A 24,748-nucleotide genomic window follows, 5' to 3' on the forward strand; every position below is an offset into this window, starting at 1 on the left:
TACTCTTGGCAAAAGACTGTGTGCATCAACCCAATCTATTCCTCTCACATTTTTATATACCTCTATAAGACTTCCCCTTGTCCTCCTGCGCTCCATGGAATAGAGACCCAGCCTACTCAACCTCTCCCTATTGCTCACACCCTCTAGTCCTGGCAACATCCTCGTAAATCTTTTCTGATCCCTTTCAAGCTTGATAATATATTTCCTATAACATGGTGCCCAGAACTGAACACGATATTCTAAATGCAGTCTCACCAACGTCTTATACGACTGCAACATGACCTCCCAACTTCTATACTCAATACTCTGACTGATGAAGGTTAAAGTGCCAAAAGCCTTTTTGACCACCTTGTCTACCTGTGACTCAACCTTCAAGGAACCATGCACCTGCACTACTAGATCTCTCTGCTCTACAACACTACCCTGAGGCCTACCATTTACTGTGTAGGTCCTGCCCATGTTCGATGTCCCAAATTGCAACACGTCACACTTTTCTGTATTAAATTCCATCAGCCCACCTGGCCAATCGATCTAGATCCTGCTGCAATCGTTCACAACCATATTCACTATCTACAAAACCACTAACTGGTATATCATCAGCAAACTTGCTAATCTTGCCCTGTATGTTATCATCCAAATTATTGATACAGATGACAAGATTAGTTCCTTCCCACACAACTAAACGTGCAAGCTCTGTATTAACTTAGATGTTCGGGAAAAGATTTTTCCAGTGAAAACTAAACATTGATGTTTAGAGTTTAGAGACACAGCACGGAAACAGATCCTTTGGCCCTCCGAGTCTACGCCAACCATTGTTCACAGAAAGCTCCATGTTATTCCAATTTAGCATCCACTCCCTCCAACCAGGGGGCAATTTACAGAGGGCTGATTACCCTACAAACCCGCACGTCTTTGGGATGTGGGCGGAAAGCGGAACACCCGGAGGAAACCCACGCAGTCACACTGAGAACGTGCAAACTCCACACACACGGCACCGGAGACTAGGATCGAACCCTGGATTCTGGCGAAGTGAGGCAGAGGCTCAACCAGCTGTGCCACTGCGCTGCTGTGATGCTTTGCCAATAGCAATAAATTCTGGGCTCATTTAATCTAAGACTGAAGGTTTATGAGGCTGAGGGAAGGATGTAATGAAATGCTGGAATACAAATTTGATCTGAGAATTTGGCTGCATTTCATTCTTCACAAATGCTTTTTGCCACCTCATTAATACTAACACCTCGATTCTGAAGAAGGGTCTCGACCCGAAACATCACCCATTCCTTTTATCCAGAGGTGCCGCCTGAGCCGCTGAATTACTCCAGCACTTTGTGTTTATCTTTAAACCAGCATCTGAAGTTCCTTCCTACATTTTATTTTGGGCTGCCAATGATTTGCTTTTGCATTGGAGGAACTGTTATAAAAGTGAGAAACCTTCTCCAGCTTTTGTGTGTTTGCCCATGTTGTTTCGTATGCTTGCCTTCACTGGACGAGATATTGAGTATAAAAAAGACACAAAGGTATGGAGTAACTCAGTGGGTCAGGCAGCATCTCTGGAGAACATGAATAGGTACATTTTGTGTTTGGACCCTTTTACAGACTGAGGGTCACAACCCAAAATGTCACCTATCCATATTCTCCAGGGATGCTGCCTGACCTGCTAAGTTGCTCCAGAACTTTGTGACTTATTTTGTAACCAGCATTCACAGTTATGTACTTGTTTCTACATGAAATATAAAAGTCAGGAAGTCATGTTGCAGTTTTATGGGCCGCATTGCACTATTGAATGGAGTTCTGGTTGCCCAGATACAGGAAGGGTGGGGAAGCTTTGGAGAGGGTGCAGAGGAGAAGGCTGCACAGATTAGAGAGTGTCAGCTATAAGGAGAGGTTGTGACAAACTTGGATTATTCTTGTTTGGAACTTTGGAGGTTGAGGGGAGACCTGACAGACATCTATAAAATGATGAGAGGTGTAGAGAGGATATATAGACATAACAACCATCCCAGTGTGGGAATATCAAAGACTAGAGGGCACAGCTTTAAGGTAAGAGGGACAATATTTCCTGCAATGTGGACAATGACAATGTTGGGGTGTCCAGAACCAGGGGCCACAGTTTAAGAATAAGGAGTAAGCCATTTAGAACAGAGATGAGGAAACACTTTTTCACACAGAGAGTTGTGAGTCTGTGGAATTCTCTGCCCCAGAGGGCGATGGAGGCCGGTTCTCTGGAAACTTTCAAAAGAGAGCTAGATAGGGCTCTTGAAGATAGCGGATTTGGGGAGAAGGCAGGAACGGGGTACTGATTGTGGATGATCAGCCATGATCACATTGAATGGAGGTGCTAGCTTGAAGGGCCATATGTTGTCTATTGTCTATTATCTATTGACATGGATTGCAAACCAATCTCAATTTAAATTCTGAGATCTTACATCAGTGGAAGACAACGATGTCACATTAAAGACTTCTTTCAGGTCATTCAATTCCATTGGGTTTAATCTGTGAAGAGAAGAATATTTACATTTGTTTATTTAAAGATCCGTGCTTAAATGTTGCTCCATCACTTCCTCTGGGACTGCCACTGACAATATAACACAATCACTGTCAATGATCACATGTAACTCAGTGGGTCAGGTAGCATCACTGGAGATTAACATAAAATACTGGAGTTACTCAGCGGGTCAGGTAGCATCACTGGAGAGACACAAAACGCTGGAGTTGCTCAATGGGACAGGCAACATCTCTGGAGTGGAGGAATTGGTGATCTTTCAGGTTGAGACCCTTCTTCAGACTGGAGGTCATGGATAAGTGACATTTCAGATCTAGGTTATATATGTAACATTTTCAACACAAAATGCTGGAAAGGCACAGCAGGTCAGGCAGTGTCTATGGTAAGAGATACAGAGTTATAGATTAGATGTAAGATACTTCATCATAAGTAGGAAGTGCAGAATGAAGTTAGTTTGTCATTATTGAGGTCAAGGGAGGAGTGGAAAGAAGAAAGGCCATTGTTGAGGGATGTCCAGGACATGTTGATGTGGAGAGAGCTTTTTGGTTACAAACTTGCACTTCATTGGGATGTGGGAGGAAGACAGAGCACCCAGAGGAAACCCATGCGGTCACAGGGAGAACGTGCAAACTCCACACAGACAGCACCCAGGTATCTGGTGCTGTGAGACAGCAGGTCTACCTGCTGCGTTACTGAGACGTGATGTCAAACCTTGTTGTCCCTACATCAAATAATCTTCCTGGCATCTTCTGCATATAATTGATTTTCAGCATTGGAAGAGATGCATGGAAGGGGGATTTTGGGGGGGTTGGGGGGGGAGGGGAGGGAGAGCTTACCTCTCAGTCTCAAAATCAATCCACCCATGGTTTGGAAAATCAGAGTCCTTTGAACGAGCATATTGTTGTTTAATGTCCTTGGGAAGTAGAAAGAATCTCCTGCAGATGTCCATCGCTCTAAACACCTGAGGAGCAAGTGTTTCAAATTATATATGTGGTATAACTGAGTCCGTGAAATATTCATTCATATTGTTCTTGCCTATGAATGAGCTAATGGTTACTTTGTTGTGTCACACAGTTAAACCCCTGTCTCACGGTGCGAGTTGACCCACGAGTGACCCCGAGTTTAAAACAAATTAAACTTGTGGTAATCACGTACGATTAACGTAGCGGGAACGTCGGAACTCGTGGATGCAACTTAGCGACTTGTGGCGCTAATGGCAGGTACCCGTGAAACTTGATAACTCTTGAAAATATTCAAACATGTTTAAAGTTTACCACAGGTCAAATTTACTGTTGAAGTTAAAAAGTGAAACACTTAACTTGTTGTAAGTACTTGGTGGCCCATGAGTTAAACTTAGTGACTCTTGAGTCTACCGTGTTAACTCGTGGGCACTGAACTCGGCAGAGAAAAAAAAGGTGAGTAAAAAAAAGGTGATTTTTACTCTGTTACATTTATGACTTGAATGTAATATTCCTTTCATCATACAACACAAAATCGAGGAAGTGGCACAATATATTCACATCTTGATTCTCACAATCATTTGTGAGAGTAATGCCCCTGTCCCACTTAGGAAACCTGAACGGAAACCTCTGGAGACTTTGCACCCCACCCAAGGTTTCCATGCGGTTCCCAGAGGTTTTTGTCAGTCTCCCTACCTGCTTCCACTACCTGCAACCTCCGGCAACCACCTGCAACCTCTGGGAACCGCACGGAAACCTTGGGTGGCGCGCAAAGTCTTCAGAGGTTTCCGTTCAGGTTTCCTAAGTGGAACAGGGGCATAACTCAGGTGCCTCATATGCTGTGCTTTTTAAATGTTAAAAATTGTCCCCTCTCAGTAGATCAGAAAATAAGACAAACAGCATGGTGAATGTGAAACAAAGCCTTTATTCAACTTGTTCAATATAAAAAATGCTTTTTTGAACATATTGAGAAAAGGAGCACCACAGCAAACAACACAGTGGTCTGAAAAAGGGCTTCTCAAACATGCAAATCAACAAATGAAGCACAAATAAGTATTTCCAGTATATACTCTCATTCAGCTGAGAAGTGGAGCACAAGCCTAAATTCAGACAATAAAAGAGACAATGCAAAGCACTCAATGACAAGTTTTGAGATCTACCATCAGATAGCAGATGCATGATAACCACTTTTTAAAGAAAAGACAGATGCAATGAAATTACTTACACTAAAATGAAAAAAATAAATACACACTTAAAGTTAAATAAAACAAAGTCATTTTTACCATGTGATGATTTTTCAACATGTCGGTAGACGTTGTTGGCACAAGAGTAACTCGGGGGAGGAACTTGGTAACTTGGGAGACAAACTTGGAACATCGCAGAAATTACAAGTAAACGGCAAACTTAGTCGTACCCTTGGGAACTCGGTTAAACTCTTGATCATAAACTTGGAATTTCGTACACAACCACGAGTCTTTCACTCGGGGTCACTCGTGGGTCAACTCGCACCGTGAGACAGGGCCATTAATCTCTTCTGCCCAGTATTTCCACTTTAAACGAAATGACCTTAAATTCGGGAAATTCTGGTTGTCTTCGGGGAATTTTCGGGAAATTGAATAATTTGGGGAAATAGCGCTATGGCCACAGCGCTATGGGTAACAGATTGTTCGGGAAAATTCTCATACAACAATGAGTCTTTGGAATTCTCTTTCTAAGTGGAAGTTGAGCTTTTGATTATTTTTCAGGCAGAGGTAGAATTCTGGATAAGCCTAGTGGTGAAAAGTTACCAGTGGGATTGGCCATGATGTTACAGAATGGTGGGTCGACTCGAAGAGCTGAGAGGGAGAGGGAGGGGTGGAGAGATGGAGAGGCAGGGCCGGATTTACGTATAGGCTTCATAGTCTTAAGCCTAGGGCCTCGAGATCTAGGGGGGCCTCGCAGAGCCGGATTTACCACTAGGCTTCATAGGCTGAAGGCTAGGACCTTGAAATCTAGGGGGCCTCCGGCCAAGGCAGGACAACTGCCGTTCAACTCTGGGCGGGCCCCCCTCTCTATCACTCTCTCTCTGTCACTTTCCGTCTCCGCCCGCCATCCGTATCCGTGTCCGGGCCGCTGGGCTCCACTCGCTCCTCATCCGCTGGCACGGCAGGCCGCCTTGCACTGCTACGGCCAGAAAATACTCCCCCCCTACACATGCGCACAACCACGGCCAGCACATCATCGGCCGCCCTGCACATGCGCACTGCCACGGCAACTGGTCGGCGCTGGGCACTTTCTCCCTCACTTTGAATTGTGGGAGATCTGGCCGCCATTGCTGCAGCGTCGCCGCAACCGCGGAAAACCAACGCAGAATCACTCCCTGACCCTGGGGCTGGAGTGGAGTAACACTTGCTTCTGGTTTCCTGGTCCTCCTAAAATATTCTAAATGAAATTTAAACTGGAGGTGGTGGAGGGCTGAACAATAACAGCCTATTGCATTTTATCTGTATATTTATTGTGCATATATATGGTCTATGGTATATAAACACACTGAACTTTTATCTCCTGTTCTGTATTATGTTTACATATTCTGTTGTGCTGCAGCAAGCAAGAATTTCATTGTCCAATCTGGGATACATGATAATAAAAGTCTCTTGACTCTTGACTTGGACTTAAGCAAAAAATGGTTCTTGGGGAAAAAGGAGCTAACTTAAATTTAGTTGCGTCTGGTTGGGTAACTATGGGAGGATGAAGACTATTCCATGCTTTAATTGTGCGGGGGAACTCCATGGAGCAGCCAGCAACTGTGGATAGAAGAAATTGGGTGATGTTTCAGGTAGAGACCCTTCTTTAAACTCCCTCTGGTTTTAGTGTTTTTAGTTTAATTTAAAGATACAGCATGGAAACAGGCCCTTCGGCCCATTCCAACCACCAATCACCTGTACACTAGTTATATCACACACATTAGCGGCGTAAGTCAAGAGTCAAGAGTGTTTTATTCTCACGTCCCAGTTAGAACAATGAAATCCTTACTTGCAGCAGCACAATAGAATATGTAAACATAGTACTCTGTAAACAATGTTATAAATGAGAAAACAAAATGGTGTATATTTATTAATGAATATACAACTATAATCTATATTACGAAAAGTAAGATCCTGACCGTTTTTGACTCGCTGTGCTTTGATTTCCCGGAGAACGCCGCCACCTACGGCTGTCATTTTTTGCCACCTAGCTCAGAGCCCTCCCCCTCCCCCTCCCCGCTGCCAGAATGGACTGGAGGATTTTTCCTATGGCTGTAAAACCAGAGAGATATTAATGTTTTTTTTAATTCGCCATTCTCTCTGCTGCTCCCGCTGGCGGCAGGGGAGAAGGACTATAAAACCTGGAGTATCGTGCCTCACTCAGTCTCTGCCAGATGGAGGAAGCGCGAGGGTCATGGCTCTCTGAGCTGTGAATAACACTGAACACTACTCCACGGTGAGTCCCCGGGATGGGGTTTTCAGCAAATGTGTTTTGTGGGCTTGCTAAGTGTTTTTGCCCAGTTGGCTTTTTAAAGTGCTTTCAGCAAACGATTGTCTTTTGTTGACTTGCTAAGTGTTTTTTACCTAATTGGCTTTTTAAGGTTCTTTCAGCAAACCAATGTCTTTTGTTGGCTTGCTAAGTGTTTTTGCCCTAATTGGCTTTTTTAAGTGCATTCAGCAAACAAATGTCTTTTGTTGGCTTGCTAAGTGTTTATGCCTTAATTGGCTTTTTAAAGTGCTTTCAGCAAACAAATGTAATTTGTGGGCTTGCTAAGTGTTTTTGTCCCAATTGGCTTTTTTTAAGTGCTTTCAGCAAACGAATGTGTCTTGTTGGCTTGCTAAGTGTTTATGCCCTATTGGCTTGGCTTTTAAATGGCTTGCTTGCAACAGTTTTCGGATGGATAAAGCGTGAATAAACATTTTATTAGATCAGAACTGTGTTTAATTTCAAAATTGGCGCTCATTCTGTGATTTTCGCTTAGTTGCAAGATGGCGCCGATTATGTCATTTCCGGTTAGTGGCATGCTGGCGCTGAGTGCATTATTTTCAGTACGTGGCAAGAAGTGAGAGGGTGACGTCAAGATGGTGCTGAGAGCAGGCGCCGTTGAATAATTCAAGCGAGCTGACTGCTCTGTCTATGGTGAGTGTGTTTCTTGGATGTTATTTAAAGCACATTTTTGCTTCAGCAGGAGCCTTGACAGGAGGCTTTAAACATTCGTTTTACACTGTATATTTACCACGTACTGAAGTTGCTTGGCATTTTAGTGGTGTGTGTGCGTGTGTGCGTGTGTGCGTTTTGTTTGTTATTTTTTTGACGAATACTGAGATCAACGATCCTCGACAATTATGGGATCACTTCAAGAATTCAATGTCTGAAGATTACCTTGAAGGAGAACGGAGAACAATGAATGATCCTAATATCGTGATTGAAGAGAAGCATCATGATCAGGCTCTGTTGTATATTCAAGACAAGCTTGAGAATTACAACAAAACAATGGAATTCTTGTGTGATTGTGTGAATTGTGTGAATGGAATTCTTTAATTTGCCACAATCAAGAAATGGAAGGATGCACCTTGATGGTGACAATCCAGAATTGCTGCAGAATTACAATACAATAGAAATGAACAACAGCAGTTTGTTGAGCAGAATGAGCCTCTGCTGAATGATGAGCAGAGAGCAGTGTATGACCAGGTGTGCAACTCCTTGAAAAGGAATCTCCCTTGAATGTTTTTCATTGATGCACCAGGAAGAACAGGACAAACATTTATCACCAATTTGAACCTCTCCAAAGTTAGAGGTCAAGGTGATGTGGCTATTGCTGTAGCATTCTCTGGGATAGCAGCTACATTAATGCCTGGTGGAAGAACTGCACATTCTTGATTCAAGATACCCATCCAAGTGGTTGAGGATACATTCTGAAACATCGAGAAGAACTCTAAGATGGCACATTTCATGAGGCAAGTGAAAGTCTTTGTTTGGGATCAATGTCCAATGATTAGGCGAGAAAGCTTTGAAGCGGTGGACAGAACTCTTCAAAATGTCTGCAACAACACCAAGCCTTTTGGCAGCATTCTTATCGTTTGTTATGGCGATTTTCGACAACTACTTGCTGTGGTGAAAAGGGGAAATGATGCTGATGTAGAAAATGCCTGCATCAAGAAACCCTACTTGTGGAGACTTTTTTACCAAGTTTCAAATGCACACAAATATGCGATTGACAGAGAGAGAAGGCGACTATTCTCAATATTTGTTGAAAGTTGGAGAAGACAAGATTTTAAAGAATGAAGACAATGAAATTGAAATCCCACAAGACATGCGTCTATCAGCAGAAACACTGGAGGATTGTATTGATTTCATCTATCCCACATTTGACAATCCAGCAGAATTATTCTCCAACAATTGTATCTTGGTTCCTCACAATGATACCATGAAAAGCATCAATTCTACACGCATCAGACGCTTCCCTGGAATCATTAAGGAGTACTTTTCTTTCAATGCTGTCACTGACGGAACTCATGATACTCACTTCCCAACAGAATTCCTCGATTCACTCGAGCTCTCTGGATTACCACCACACAAATTGGAGTTGAAAAAAGGATCTCCAATCATATTAATGAGATACTTGGAACGGCCAAAGCTAAGCAATAGAACGAGGATGATTGTGGAAGAGCTACACAACAATCTGATCATTGCAATAATCAACATGGGAGCCTTCAAAGATGACATTGTTCTCATTCCTAGGATTACACTTATTTTGACAGAACTATATAATAACCATATAACAATTACAGCACGGAAGGTGAAGACATTCCCCTTCAGCGGACCCATTCCCCATTGAATCAAGTTTTGTCATGATGACAACTATGGCCGAGGAAAGATGGAAATGTCAAAGTTTTCCTGCAGGTGCAGGTGCAGCAGGCAGTGAAGAAAGGATCGTATGTTAGCATTCATAGCGATAAGAGCAGGGAGGTGTTTACTGCAGTTGTGCAGGGTCTTGGTGAGACCACACCTGGAGTATTGCGTACAGTTTTGATCTCCAAATCTGAGGAAGGACATTATTGCCATAGAGGGAGTGCAGAGAAGGTTCACCAGACTGATTCCTTGGATGGCAGGACTTTCATATGAAGAAAGACTGGATAGACTTGGCTTGTACTCGCTAGAATTTAGAAGATTGAGGGGGGATCTTATAGAAAATTACAAAATTCTTAAGGGGTTGGACAGGCTAGATGCAGGAAGATTATTCCCGATGTTGGGGAAGTCCAGAACTAGGGGTCACAGTTTAAGGATATGAGAGAAGTCTTTTAGGACTGAGATGAGAAAATCATTTTTTACAACTTTTGATGAATCTGTGCTCTTCATCACAATGGGAACCTAATGGCAGAAATGGTAGTTGAGGCCAGTTCAGGTTTGGCTATATTTAAGAGGGAGTTAGGGGAATGGCAAGGAGCAGAGTGGGGGGGGGGGGGGGGGGTATGGTGAGAAGGGAGGAGAGGGATACTGACTGAGTGAACTGCCATGATCCATCCATGGCGGTGTAAGGCTCGAAGGTCCGAATGGCCTGCCAGCCCAATTTTCCATTTTCTATGTTTCCACACTCTCCCCCTTCTCTCTCACAGTCTGTCACCAGTTTTGGACAGAATTTCTGGCAGTTTCTCAGCTGCCAGCCTGCCAGGTCAGAGTGACTGTACTGCAAGGATGACTTCTGAGTGAATTCTCTGATTTTCTTTCAGCCTGGCCGCTGAGTGACTGAGCTGCCATTGTCTCTTTTTATCACAGGAAATAGTCATCAATTTGGCCCACAGAACTCAACACTACACAACAAGAAAGAACTTAATAAGCACATCTTCGCACCATTTACATCTTATACTAGCGCAACAGAAACTTAATAAATGTGTGTGTGCACGTGTGTGCCTGTGTGTCTTGGACATGGGAACAGGACAGAAATGGTCTCTGGGTTCACTAAGAGTGCATGGGGGGAGTTGAAGCACTGTTGAGCCACCGGGAGGGGATCAGATTGGTTATTGCGAGCTGAGGGAGGTGTTGAGCGAACTGCCAGCAATCGCCAGCCCAATAATCCATTCACCTGCGCTTGGTCTCACCAAGGTTCTGTCATACGCTGGACAGAATCCTGGCAGTTTTTTTGTTTGGAAGCCTAAAGAAATAGTAGTAACTGCATTCATTGCAACATGCAGCCTGGCCGCAGTTGAACTACTGTGCTCAAAATCATTTGGCTGCATACTCCACTAGCCCTGTGGAAACCAGCATATCATGTCTTGATACTAGCGTGACATATGCTTTGTGTGTGTGTGACGTGTGTGTGTGTGTTGACAGGACAGGACAGAAGGTCGGGTTCACAATGGGAGGGGGAGTTGAAGTGTTGAGCCACCGGGAGATCAGATTGGTTATTGCGAGCTGAGTGGAGGTGTTGTGCGAAGCAATCGCCAAGCCTGCGCTTGGTCTCACAGAGGAGTGATCATACGCTGAATAATCCAACCACATTTTTGTTTGGAAGGTAAAGAAATAATAGTAATTGCATTCATTGCAACATGTAAAAAGAGTTGAAATACTGTGTTAAAATGTTGCTGCATGTCATTGTGGTATATATATCATGTCTTGATTGGTGAATATGTTTAGTTTGTGACTTTATTTGAAGATCATAATACGTGAATGTTTCATTGCTCATAATTCCGAATGGTAACTACGCACCTATTTCCAAGCACATTTTCTATGCATCATGCAAGCCGTCTTAAATGGCCACCTAAACTGTCATTTGGCAACTTATAAAGCTGCCTAGGTTGCCCGGCTGACAACAAAGAAAAAAAATTAAGTGAGATCCCTGCAAGGTGTATAATATTTTTGACACTGTCATAGGCCTTTCTTACATATGCTATCACAACACACTGTAGTCTCTAAACAACCCTTCTGTAATTTTCCTTGCTCTCCATTTCAGAATAATAGTGTTTAAGCCAATAACTCGACATTAGCAGTGGCAATCAATAAATAAATAAATAAAAGTGCAGCTTTCCAGCGCCTTATCTCATTGGCCACGCTCGGCTGCAAATTGGTGTGAATCTGGAGGACCATCTTCCTCTAGTTGTGGGGGTGGGGGTGTGGGAGGGGCCTCACGTGGAACAGCTTGGGGCCTCTTTTCATCTAAATCTGCCCCTGGGGAGAGGTGGGAGAGGGGAATGAGAGTAGGAGAGAGGAAGGGAGCGAGAGAGGGAGGGAGAGGGAGAGGGGGAGGAAGAGAAAGGGGGGAGGGAGGGAGGGGGAGAAAGAGGGAGGGGGAGGGAGAGAGGGGAGGGAGAGGGAGGGTGAGAGGGAGGGAGGGAGGGATGGAGGAGGGGGAGGCAGGGCAGGGAGGGAGGGAATCTGAGAATCTGAGACACATGACAGCAGGTTGTAAAAAAATGTTGTAAAAACGAAGACAACAAAAGGTGTTGGAGGCAACAAAAGCTGGCTTGCAAAACACTCTGCAAGCAAGTAACAGAAGCAGGCAGCTACGGTGTAGTTACATAGATCTGTTTTGCCTTGTTCTTCTTTGTGTTGTTAAGGTGTGCCCGCGAAAAAAACCCAACAACAAATAACACGCAGGAAGCAGTTTTGAAAATTTCAGGAAATACCATCAAATTCCAGGAAATTTGGGCTTCTATTTAAGGAAAACAAAAATTGAGGTGTGGAAGCACTGCCTCTGCCTGCATGTGATCAATATCCCTCCATATGCACTTCTTCGCACTTTAAACAGTTACATTTTTAAGGATGTTATATGCAAGACATTTTCTATATAAATAATGAGTTATCTTCCCAGAATAGGAAGCAAATGCATTTTCACACTAAGTGCTGGAGTAACTCAGCGGGTCAGGCAGCATCTCTGGTGAACATGGACAGGTGACGTTTAGGGTGCTACAGTATCTGTCACCTATCCATGTTCTCCATGGATGCCGCCTGACCTGCAGTTACTCCAGCACTTTGTGTCTTTTGCTCAGGATACCAGCATCTGCAGTTCCATGTGTACGCAAATACAGTGCATGTGAATATAATATAGTATAAATGAATATTGTGCCTGTAATGCAGATGCTAGTTAGCAGAGTCAGGTTGCTCCCAGAATGGACAGTCCACAGATTAGAACAGAGTTCAGATCCTGTGGGCCGTCTGTCGGTGGGAAATGAGCATCCACACAGTGTGTGTGGGACAGGGTCACAGAGACAGGGGTGAGGGGAGAGTGCGAAGGCATGGGGAGAGTGTCTGGCAGCCGGCCTCACTGACAGCGTGAGAAATCGGGGGAGTATGTTCAGTGCTCACAGCCCCTTGGGGGAGGGAGTGAGGGGAAGGTGGGGAGAGAAAGCACACACAAACTCCCCATCACATCTGGGAGCTGCCAGAAAACCCATCCCCATCATCCTGCCCTTCCCCCACGCACTGACCCTCATGTACGGACTGTCCATGTGTCAGGCCTTTGTGACCCTGGCAGGAAATGTCTTTAAGTTACAACACATATTAGTTTGCAGTAGCATTACTAGCATTGGGGCAGCACAGTGGAGCAGCAGGTCACAGTGGCAGCCTCACATCTCCAGACACCCGCCATTCCATCTTCACATTGGGTGCTGTCTGTGTGGAGTTTGCACGTTTGCCCTGTGACCGCGTGGGTTTCCTCCGGTTGCTCCAGTTTCCTCCCACATCCCAAAGACGTGTAGGTTTGTTGGTTAATCTGTAAATTACCCCTAGTGTGTAGGGAGTGGATGAGAAAGTGGGATAACATAGAGCTACAGAGGCCGCGGAACGTTTTTGAAAGTGGGGGGGCTGAGCGATCACTGATCATCGGCCTCGGGGGTACCCGGTGAGGGAGCAGAGCGGGTTATGAAGTATTTCGGGTTATGAAGCATGCCTCGCCAAAAACATGGAGGACTGCAGCCCCCCGGTTCCGCGGCACATGAGCTGGTGTGAACGGGCGATCGATGATTGCTGTGGACTCGGTGGGCTGAAGGGCCTGTTTCTATATTGTTTTTCTATATAAAACTAAATATATATAACGGGATAGTAAAGTGCATGCATACTTGCTCATCTTTGATGCCGGTGTTTTTGAGGTACACAAATCCAAGTTCACTGAATGCCCGTCCGATCTCCATGGATAATCGTTTCATTTCATGGGCTGAAGGTGCAGCTTCACCCAAGGCAAATGAGCCAAAGTCAACCACAGCGACACTCATCTTCTTCCAACGATTCTGGCCTCGTAAGGACGTCCTGTAACACAGGGCCGCGTGAATTATTCAACCTGATTCTAACTGGCACCAACATGGTTAAAGACTGTTCTCTTTATTTATCTTTATTGATTAGACCTTTAGACTAGAGGGATACAGAGTGGAAACAGGACCTTCATCCCGCCCCATCCGTGCTGACCAGCGATCAACAGTATAGTAACATTATCCTATACACTAAGAACAATTCACAACTTACCAAAGCCAAGTAACTTACAAACTCGCAAGTCTTTGGAGTGTGGGAGGAAACCGGAGCACCCGGAGAAAACTAATGCAGTGCCAGGGAGAACATACGAACTCCGTACAGACAGCACTCAGAGTCAGGATTGAACCAGCGTCTCTGGCACTGTAAGGCAGCAATTCTGCCGCTGCGTCACTATGCCGCCCCTTATCCACTGGAGGTCAATGTGCACAAGTTTAAAGAGTAACATGAAGATAACTTTTTACACACAGAGCGGTGTATGCCTGGAACGCACTGCCAGGGTTAAATAATTTATACAGACATTAATGCCCCTGTCCCACTTAGGAAACCTGAACGGAATCCTCTGGAGACTTTGTGCCCCACCCAAGGTTTCCGTGCGGTTCCCGGAGGTTGCAGGTGGTTGCCGGAGGTTGCAATTAGTGGAAGCAGGTAGGGAGACTGACAAAAACCTCTGGGAACCGCACGGAAACCTTGGGTGGGGCGCAAAGTCTCCAGAGGACTACGTTCAGGTTTTCTAAGTGGGACAGGGGTATAAGGTTGTATTCAAAAATCGTTAAAGGCCACAAAGTTCTGGAGTAACTCAGCAGGTCAGGCAGCATCCATGGAGAACATGGATAGGTGACGTTTCGAGTCGAGACCTTTCTTCAGACTGTCCCTGTCTCTGTGACCCTCTCCCACACACACCAATAGTATTTGATATTTCCACCACCATCTTGGCCAACAGTGGTGTCAAAGATCTAGTTGCAAAACCTTTGTCAACACTACACTACCCATGTAGAGGTGGGTGCCTGGTAGTTTCTTGGTGTCTATATTGAGGCGTTGGACTCAGCACACGGTGGCCATCAAGTGTTCCTGGTGAAGGCCTGTCATTGTATCACACAGTCCAGACTCCACACCATTGACTCCATCTACACCTCACGCTGCATTGGAAATGTAGCCAATATCATTTAAGATGTCCCACCACGGTCATTCCTTCTTCTCCCAGGCAGCATTCTGGCAAAGCTCCTCTGCACCATCTCCAAAGCCTCCACATCTTTCCTGTAATGTGGCAATCAGAACTGCACACAATAACTCCAAGAGCAGTCTAACCTAAGTCCTATAGAGCACCATCACGACTTCCTGAATCACACATGCAATGTCCCGAGCAATGAAGGTAAGCATACCATGCACCTTCTTTACCAGCCCATCCACCTTTGCTGCCAGCTTCAGTGAGCTATGAACTCTGACTCCAAGATCCCTCTGCACAACATTGCTGCAAAGGGTCTTGCCATACTCTCTCCTTACATTCAACCTCCCAAAGTGCAACACCTCACACTTGCTCGAGTTAAACTCCATCTGCCCATTTCTCTGCCCATTCCTTTAGCTGATCTATATCCCACTGTATCTTCTGAAAGCCTTCCTCACAATCTACAACTCCTCCAATTTGGTGTCAATAGACAATAGGTGCAGGAGTAGGCCATTCGGCCCTTCGAGCCAGCAAAGTTACTCACCACCCGTTTACATTTACGTCCAGGTCATTTCAATATATCACAAACAGCACAGGTCCCAGCACAGATCCCTGCGGAACTCCACTGGTCACAAACCTCCAGCCTGAATATCCACCATCCACCACAACCCTCTGTCTTCTACGAACAAGCCAGTTCTTTTTTTTTTTTTAATTTTAATTTTATTTTTATTAGCAGTACAGTAAATCACATTAATACATCGCATATATCTTATTACATTATGTTGTACCACTTCATTTTTTGAGCTTTAAAAGAGAAAGAAATAAAAGAAGTAAGAAAAGTAAGCAAGAATCGTGAAGGTGCAGGAAAGTGTTGGGAGAAAAGAACCCCTTAGGGAAGGAATTAGAGAAGGAAGCAAAGAAAATATTTAAGACCCTAGAAAGAAAAGAAAAAAAAGGAAAAAAGGAAAATCAGTCGCTCTATTGTAACACAAAACTCCGCAAAAAAGATATACCAACCATGTTTTTATTAAAAATGTATTTTATACCCCCCATTACCCCCCTGGTAGCCTTTATATTTTAACTTATTATTGCACCTTAGCTTGTAATAGTTCCATAAATGCAGACCACGTCTTTTGGAAGTGATCTGCTTTACCTGCTAGGAGGAGTCTCATCTCTTCCAAGTGTAATGTTTCGAACATGTTTGAAATCCACATTTTTGTTGTTGGTATTGGAGCATTTTTCCAAAATTTAAGTATAAGCTTTTTTCCGATTATTAGCCCATAATTAAGTAAGTTCGTTTGAAACATATTTAATTCAGGGTTACCTTCCGATATTCTAAAAATGATCCATTCTACTCTGGGTAGAAGTTTTGTTTTAAATAATTTTGTAAAGATTTCAAATATTTTGTTCCAGATTTTTTGAATTTTTATACAGAAAACAAAAGAGTGCGCTATGTTAGCTTCTTGTACCTGACATTTATCACAAATGGGTGAGACGTTGGGGAAGAGTTTATTTATTTTAGTTTTTGAATAATATAGTCTGTGTAATGTTTTATATTGGATTAGAGTATGTCGTACGTTGATCGAGCATTTATGCACATATATTAAGTGTTTATCCCAGCTCTCTTTTGAAATTTTTATAGCTAATTCTTGTTCCCAATCTCTTCTAATATTATCTGTTGTAGGTATTTCTATATTCAATATAATATTATATAAGTATGATATTAGATTTGCTGATTCAGCCTTTATCTTCATGGCTTCATCTAATAAGTCTGGGGGCATATTATAATTGTAATTGTAATTGTAAATCTTTATTGTCATTTCCTGAGTATTCGCATACTCAGAGGAAACAAAAAAACGTTTCTCAACCAGTGTCCATTCAGTTTTCGTTACAAGATAAATAGCAATTAAAATTAAAATACATGTCATGAACAATTTAACCCTCTAATAACATTCAATAACATTCAACAGCCGTTCCGACCGGCAGCGGCACAACAGTGGCTCTGCTGCAGTGTGGGGGGTTTGTGCGCGATACTTGGCAGGGGGGAAAGTTCATTTAACAGTCTTATAGCCTGTGGGAAGAAGCTGAGGAGCATCCTGCTGGTTTTGCAGCTGATGCTCCTGTACCTCTTCCCAGATGGGAGGATGGTGAAAAAGTCATGCGATGGGTGGTAAGGGTCTTTGATGATGGAGATGGCTCTGTTGATGCATCTCTTCTTGTATATGTCCAGCAGGAAGGGGAGTGGAGCACCAATAATCCTGCTTGCGGTCTTCACTATCCTGTCCAGTTGGTGCCGTTCGTACGCCTTGCAGCTCCCGAACCAGGAAGTGATGCCGTATGTCAGTGTGCTCTCGACAGTCCCCCTGTAAAAAGTCCGTAGATGTGTGGTGGGGAGGCCTGCTTTCCGTAGTCTTCGGAGGGGGTGAAGTCGCTGCTGGGCTCTCTTGACCAGAGCTGTGGTGTTGGCCGTGGACGTCAGGTCATCAGACAGATGTAGTCCTAAGAACTTCATGCTGCTGACCCTTTCCACATCAGCTCCGTCGATGTGCAGAGGTGCATGGTGATGTTTCCCCGCCCTCCTGAAGTCAACCACCATCTCCTTAGTTTTTCCCACATTAAGAATGAGGTTGTGGGATTTGCACCAACCTGTGAGCAGCTCCACCTCCATCCTGTACGCCGATTCATCGTTGTCACTGATGAGACCCACTACTGTTGTGTCATCAGCGAACTTGCTGATGAAGTTGTTATTGAGTCTGGCAGTACAGTCGTGTGTCAGCAGACTAAACAGAAGGGGGCTTAGGACACAGCCTTGGGGTGAGCCAGTGCTCACGGCTATGGTTTTTGATGTCCTACTGCCCACCCTGACTGTCTGCTGCCGCTGCGACAGGAAGTTCAGGACCCAGCTACATGTGCCAGCATCAACCCCCAACAGCTCCAACTTCTCCACCAGCTGCTGCGGGATGATTGTGTTGAAAGCGGAGCTGAAGTCTATGAAGAGGATCCTGGCATAGGTATTTTTCCGATCGAGATGTGACAACACGAGGTTCAGTGTTGTTGAGACTGCGTCCTCTGTGGATCGGTTGGCTCTGTAGGCGAACTGCAGTGGGTCTAGGTCGGCAGGCAGACTGTTTTTGATGTGCTGCATAACTAGTCGCTCAAAACACTTCATTACAATGGGTGTTAGGGCCACTGGTCGAAAGTCGTTATGGCAGGCTGGGTTTGGTTTCTTCGGTACAGGGACGATGGTGGCACTCTTAAGACAATTCGGCACTACTGCCTGGCTGAGTGAGATGTTAAAAATGTCTGTGAAGACATCCTTCAGTTGCTCGGCACAGTCTCTTAGAACGCATCCAGGAATGTTGTCCGGCCCTGCAGCTTTGCGTGGATTGACGCTGGCGAAGGCCTTTTTAACTCTGGCTGCGGACAGCCTGAGCGACTGGTCACTGGGAGATGGCAGTGGTGCACGTGTCTGGGTGCTGTTTTTAACCTCAAACCGTGCGTAGAACTCGTTCAGTTCATCTGGTAGGGAGGGGTTGCTTTGGCATATCCGCATCGGGGGGGGGCTTGTAGTCAGTGATGGTCTGAAATCCCTGCCACAAGCGGCGTGTGTCTTTTTCATTTTCGAAGTGGCTATTGAGTTTTTGTCCGTACAGCCTCTTCGCTTCCCTGATCCCCCGGGATAGGTTGCCCCTTGCCAGTTTGTATGCTTCGTTGTCCCCAGATTTGAATGCCGCATTCCGGATTCTCAGTAGGGAACACACTTCCCCAGTTAGCCAAGGTTTCTGATTGGCACGCCTCCTGATAGGCTTTTGTATATTTTTTCAGATAATCACGGATTTGAAGATATTTAAAATATTGATTATTTTTCAAGTTATATTTCAGTTGTAATTGTTGAAATGGTAATAATTTCCCTAATTCATACAGGTCTCCGAGCGTTTTGATTCCCGTTCTTTCCCATTGTGTAAATGATTTATCTATAATTGAGGGTTTAAACGAAGGGTTATTGGCTATTGGCATTAGCAGAGATAGATTTCTTAATTTTAAGTTCTGTTTTATTTGTTTCCAAGTTCTGATTGTACTATGTATCATTGGATTTTTATTATAATATTTGTTATTCAAATTCGTTGGTGAGAGGAGAGTCGCGCCTGTATTACCAGGAGCGCAGTCCTCTCTCTCCATTATAATCCAGTCCACCTGCTGGGCAGAGTTGTCCAGCAGGTGAATCATATTTTTAATATTTACCGCCCAATTATAGTACATGAAGTTAGGGAGCGCTAGACCACCCATCTCTTTTGGTTTACTGAGGTGTGCTCTTTGTATTCTGTGGGATTTATAATCCCATATAAAGTTTGTGATGTCTGAGTCTAATTTTTTGAAAAAAATTTTGGAAGATATATTGGAATTGATTGAAATAAATATAGGCTTTGTGGTAAAAAAATCATTTTTATAACATTTATTCGACCTATTAAAGACATCGGCAGCGTTTTCCAGAATTTAATTAGATTGTTTAATTTCTTAAGTAAGGGGCTATAATTAGCATTAAACATACCATTGTGGCGGCTCCTAAGGGTCGTCCCATTATACTGCCGAACCCCTCGGCACAGGAGTGGTGCAGTCCGGAGGCGGTCCTTAGCCGGAGGGTATAAAAGGCAGGGTTTGGGTGCCATCTTTGCCTGGTTTCGTCTTCCCCTGAACCGGGAGGGAATAAAGTAAAGTGCTTCTCAAACTGCGGACTACTTGCCTCATTTTGAGACCTACGCACTACATTGGTGACCCCCGACGCTCCATTGGCATCATGATGGAGACCGAACAAAGCCCTACCTCCTCACACGCCAGCCCGACCCTATCTCTGGACGCGGTCTCCGTGAAACTGCCCAGCTTCTGGACCACACGGCCGCTCATCTGGTTCCAGCAGGCGGAGGCCCAGTTCAACCTGCGGGGCATCACGGTCGATGCCACCCGCTTCTATTACCTGGTGGGAGCCCTCGACCAGGATGCGGTGGAAGAAGTATCGGACTTCCTCGCAGCCCCCCCGGACAATAACAAATACCTCGGCCTGAAACAGCTCCTGCTCCAAATTTACGGACTAAGTAGGATGGAGCGGGCAGGTAGGATCCTCCATATGGGGGGCCTGGGCGACCGGCGGCCATCTACCCTCCTAAAGGAAATGGTGGCATTATTAGACGGGCACACGCCGTGCCTGTTGTTCGAGTACACTTACCTGCATCTGCTGCCGGCCTACATTCGGTTGCAACTCACCGACGCCTCGTTTGCCGACCTTCGGGCCCTCGGGAGGCGCGCCGACGCCATGTGGATGGCGCGCCCTGATGACGTCAGCGCGCTGGGCGTCAGCAGAGACGAGGTCGCGCTCATGTCGACGCGCCCGGATGACGTCAACGCGCTGGCCGTCGGCAGGCACGCCGATGACGTCACCGCAGCAGCTCCCCGATGTCCTCCGGTGGGGCGGGGGAGCTGTGGAAGGAGTGACAGCTCCAGCCCGACGGCCCGCTCGATTACCCCCAGCGGCAGTGAGGGGTACTGCACCTGCAGTCCAGCGCCAGCAAGCTGCAGGCACCACCAGCAGGGGCAGGCAAGCTCAAAATAGCACAAACACAAGGAGCTGGTGCTATTTCCATCAGCGCTGGGGTGCTGCAGCACGACAATGCCGCCAGCCTTGCACGTTCCCGGGAAACGCCTGGGCCGGCTGCCAATAGTCCCCCCGCGGTGGCCGGCCAAATTCACCGCCTTTTCGCTTGGGATCGGCGCTCCGGGACTCGCTTCCTCGTGGATACAGGTGCGGAGCTCAGCGTCCTGCCCCCTTCGCTGGCCGACATTCGTTCCGGTAAGCGGGGGCCCGTCCTCACTGCGGCGAACGGCAGCCCCATCCGCACATATGGACTGCGCATGGTTCCCATCGTGCTCGGCTCCTGCCATTTTTCATGGAACTTTACCGTTGCCGACGTCTCCCAACCATTGCTCGGGGCCGATTTTCTCCGGACGCATTCCCTCATGGTGGACGTCGGGCGTCAGCGTTTGGTCAACGCCACTACAATGGAGCCGATCAAGTTGCGCTTGGGTCAACCGGTGGGACGGCCACTGGCGTCCGTGGACTCCCGATACGCACGAATCTTGGCTGCGTTCCCGGACATTCTCACTCCGCAGTTTCATTCAGCAACCCCCAGCCACGGAGTTGTACATTATATCCCGACTACCGGCCCACCCCTCCATGCACGAGCACGACGACTGCCACCAGATAAACTGCGTCTGGCACGGCGGGAATTCCGCACGATGGAGGCCTTGGGGATCGTCCGCCCTTCGAGCAGCCCTTGGGCGTCCCCACTCCACATGGTCCCTAAGTCAAGCGGGGGCTGGCGACCTTGTGGGGATTACCGACGGCTGAACACTGCAACAACAGCGGATCGATACCCCGTACCCCACATCCAGGACTTCACGGCCCACTTGGCTGGGGCCACATTTTTTTCAAAAGTGGATCTGGTGCGGGGTTATAACCAGATCCCGGTTCACCCGGATGACGTACCCAAGACGGCTATCATCACGCCATTCGGGCTTTACGAGTTTACTCGGATGCCGTTCGGCCTCAAGAACGCTGCACAGGCCTTTCAGCGCCTCATGGACGGGGTTTGTCGTGACCTCGAATTCGTGTTCGTGTACCTGGACGACATCCTGGTGGCCAGCCACTCGCAGCAGGAACACTGCGCTCACCTTCGACAGCTCTGTCAGCGGCTCAGCGAGCATGGTTTGGCCATCAACCTGGACAAGTGCCGTTTTGGGGTCAACGAAATTGACTTTCTCGGCCACCGCGTGACTGCGCAAGGCGCGGTTCCCCTACCTGACAGGGTTGACGCCGTCCGTCGGTTTCCCCGCCCACGCACGGTGCGTGGCCTGCAGGAATTTGTCGGCATGGTGGCATTCTACCATCGTTTCGTGCCATCCGCGGCCCACATCATGCGGCCCCTGTATCAACTTCTGGCGGGTGGGCAGCAGAAGAGCGTTGAGTGGACCCACGAGGCGGAGGCAGCTTTCGACGGCGCGAAGGAGGCCCTTGCTCGGGCCGTGCTGCTGGTGCACCTGCGGGAAGATGCCCCGACTGCTCTCACTGTGGATGCCTCGGAGTCGGCAGTTGGTGCTGTACTGGAGCAGCTGACGGGCGGAGTTTGGCGGCCTCTGGCCTTCTTCAGTCGGCACCTCAACCGCGCGCAGACCAAGTACAGTGCGTTCGATCGTGAGCTCCTGGCTCTGTACCTGGCTGTGCGCCATTTTCGTTACTTCCTGGAGGGCCGCCCGTTCACCGCCTACACCGACCATAAGCCGCTCACTTTTGCCCTGCAGAAGGTTTCCGACCCCTGGTCCGCACGTCAGCAGCGGCAGTTGGCTTACATCTCCGAGTACACCACAGCCATCCGCTACGTCAAGGGGAAAAGAGAACCGGGCGCCCTGCTATAAATGCCGTGTTCAAGGTGGCGCCCGGATTGGACTATTCTGCTCTGGCAGCAGCACAGCTCACGGACGACGAGGTGCCCACCTACCGGACTGCCATCTCCGGACTCCGTCTTGAGGATGTCCCTCTCGGTCCTGGGGGTATGACAATCCTGTGCGATGTGTCGTCCGGTCAGCCGCGCCCCATCGTCCCTGCCACCTGGCGCCGGAGAGTGTTCGAGGTCATCCACGGACTGGCTCACCCATCAATCCGGGCGACAACGGCACTGGTGGCAGTTCGCTTCATGTGGCATGGTCTGCGCAAGCAAGTTGCCCATTGGGCTCGCACCTGCATCCCGTGCCAGACAGCAAAGATCCAGCGCCATGTCCGCGCACCTCTCCAGGAGTTCGGTCTACCTCACCGGCGGTTCGACCATCTCCACGTGGACATTGTGGGGCCCCTTCCACCGTCCCGGGGCATCACCCACCTTTTGACCATGGTGGACCGCTTCACGCGGTGGCCGGAGGCCATTCCGTTGGCTGACACCTCATCGGCTACGTGTGCTCGTGCGTTGTCCGCGCACTGGATTGCTCGCTTCGGGGTGCCGGCGCACATCTCCTCCTACCGGGGGCCACAGTTCACCTCCGAGCTGTGGTCAGCCATGGCTCGCTTGCTGGGGGGTGCAGCTGCACCACACCACGGCTTACCACCCGCAGGCTAACGGTCTGGTGGAGAGGTTCCACCGGCAGCTGAAGGCGGCATTGAAGGCACGGCTCACCGGCCCGGACTGGATGGACGAGTTGCCGTGGGTCATGCTGGGCATCCGGACCGCTCCCAAAGAGGACTTGGCCTCATCATCGGCGGAGCTGGTGTACGGGTCGACACTCACAGTGCCCGGGGAGTTCGTGCCGTCGGCGCCGGAGCAGCAGGAAATGCCCTCCTCCACCCTTCAACGCCTTCGCGAGCGAGTTGGCAGGCTCGCACCCGTCCCGACATCCCGCCATGGGACATTTCGCCCACACGTGCCAATGGCCCTCACGGACTGCCCATACGTCTTCCCCCCTCACGACTCCCTCCACCTGTCACTCCACCTGTCCTCCCGCCGGCCCCTCGACCTGTCCCTCCACCTACGCCCCCGCAAGCCCCGGGATCTGCTGACTTCCGCACGCGGGCCGGCCGGGTCGTGCGCCCGCCGGTGCGTTTTGTGCCTCTGGTTCTGGGGGGGGGGGTCCTGTGGCGGCTCCTAAGGGTCGTCCCATTATACTGCCGAACCCCTCGGCACAGGAGTGGTGCAGTCCGGAGGCGGTCCTTAGCCGGAGGGTATAAAAGGCAGGGTTTGGGTGCCATCTTTGCCTGGTTTCGTCTTCCCCTGAACCGGGAGGAAATAAAGTAAAGTGCTTCTCAAACTGCGGACTACTTGCCTCATTTTGAGACCTACGCACTACACCATGGTAATTTCTAGTGATTTCAATTCCTAAATATTTAAATTTTTCTGTAGCTATTTTAAAGGGAATTTCAATAGATGTGTTGAGTCTTTCGGTTTTATTGACATAATTTCACTTTTGTTCCAGTTTATTCTGTATCCTGAGAAAGATCCGAAATCCTCGATTAGGTTTAATATGTTTGGTATACTGATTTGGGGTTTTGTGATATATAATAATGCATTGTCTGCGTATAAGGATATTTTGTTATTTGAATGTTTTGTATTATACCCATAGATGTCAGGATGTGTTCTCATTTTTTCAGCTAAGGGTTCAATTACTAGAGCGAATAGTAGCGGTGATAATGAACACCCTTGTCTATTACCCCTTGTTAATTGAAATTTCGTAGATAGTATATTATTAGTTAATATTCTAGCCGTGGGTTTGTTATATAATAATTTTATCCATGCGATGAAGCTCTCTCCCATTTGAAATTTTTGCAATACTTTAAACATATAATCCCATTCTACTTGATCAAACGCTTTTTCTGCGTCCAATGAAATGATAGATAACGCTTGTTCTTGAGATTTGTGAGAGTGCATTATGTTAAGCAGACGTCTCAGGTTATTAAATGAGTGTCTCTTAGGTATAAATCCCGTCTGATCCTTAAATCCCAAGCCAGTTCTGAATCCATACGACCAAGTCATTGTGAATCCAGTACTTTGGCATTTAAAAAAATGAAAGTTCCCCTTGGTTAACAAAGTGATGTTTGTTTAGTTACAATAACAGGTGGAATTTACAAACCATGTCATTTGTTCTCTCTTTCCCACAGAAACACCGAGTGCGAATTCCACAGACAGAAGATGCCATGAACAGGAGTCGACAGTCACTGATTTTCTTCACCCACCCAGATAACGATGCAATGATTGCCTGTTGTGATGGTTTGACAAACACCCACCTATCACCTGCATCCAGTACTATAAGGATAAACACCCTGATTTGGTGAACGTAAAGTGATGG

At 47.0% G+C, this 24,748-nt stretch overlaps 2 protein-coding genes across 2 annotated transcripts in view; one reads left to right on the top strand and one right to left on the bottom strand.

Moving 5' to 3' along the window:
* Positions 1-15,321, bottom strand: part of LOC129705942 (uncharacterized) — a 28,580-nt gene extending 13,259 nt beyond the window's left edge. The window contains exons 1-3 of the mRNA XM_055649872.1: positions 13,521-15,321; positions 3,340-3,464; positions 2,427-2,493 (exon numbers count right to left, since the gene is read on the bottom strand). Coding sequence (XP_055505847.1) covers positions 2,427-2,493; positions 3,340-3,464; positions 13,521-13,673 — 345 coding nt within the window. The 5' untranslated portion in view covers positions 13,674-15,321. The remainder of the gene's footprint in view (positions 1-2,426; positions 2,494-3,339; positions 3,465-13,520) is intronic.
* Positions 1-24,748, top strand: part of rps13 (ribosomal protein S13) — a 319,891-nt gene that overhangs the window by 44,248 nt on the left and 250,895 nt on the right. The window lies entirely within an intron of this gene.

The sequence above is a fragment of the Leucoraja erinacea genome, chromosome 18 (assembly GCF_028641065.1).
Source record: "Leucoraja erinacea ecotype New England chromosome 18, Leri_hhj_1, whole genome shotgun sequence".
NCBI classification, from domain to species: domain Eukaryota; kingdom Metazoa; phylum Chordata; class Chondrichthyes; order Rajiformes; family Rajidae; genus Leucoraja; species Leucoraja erinaceus.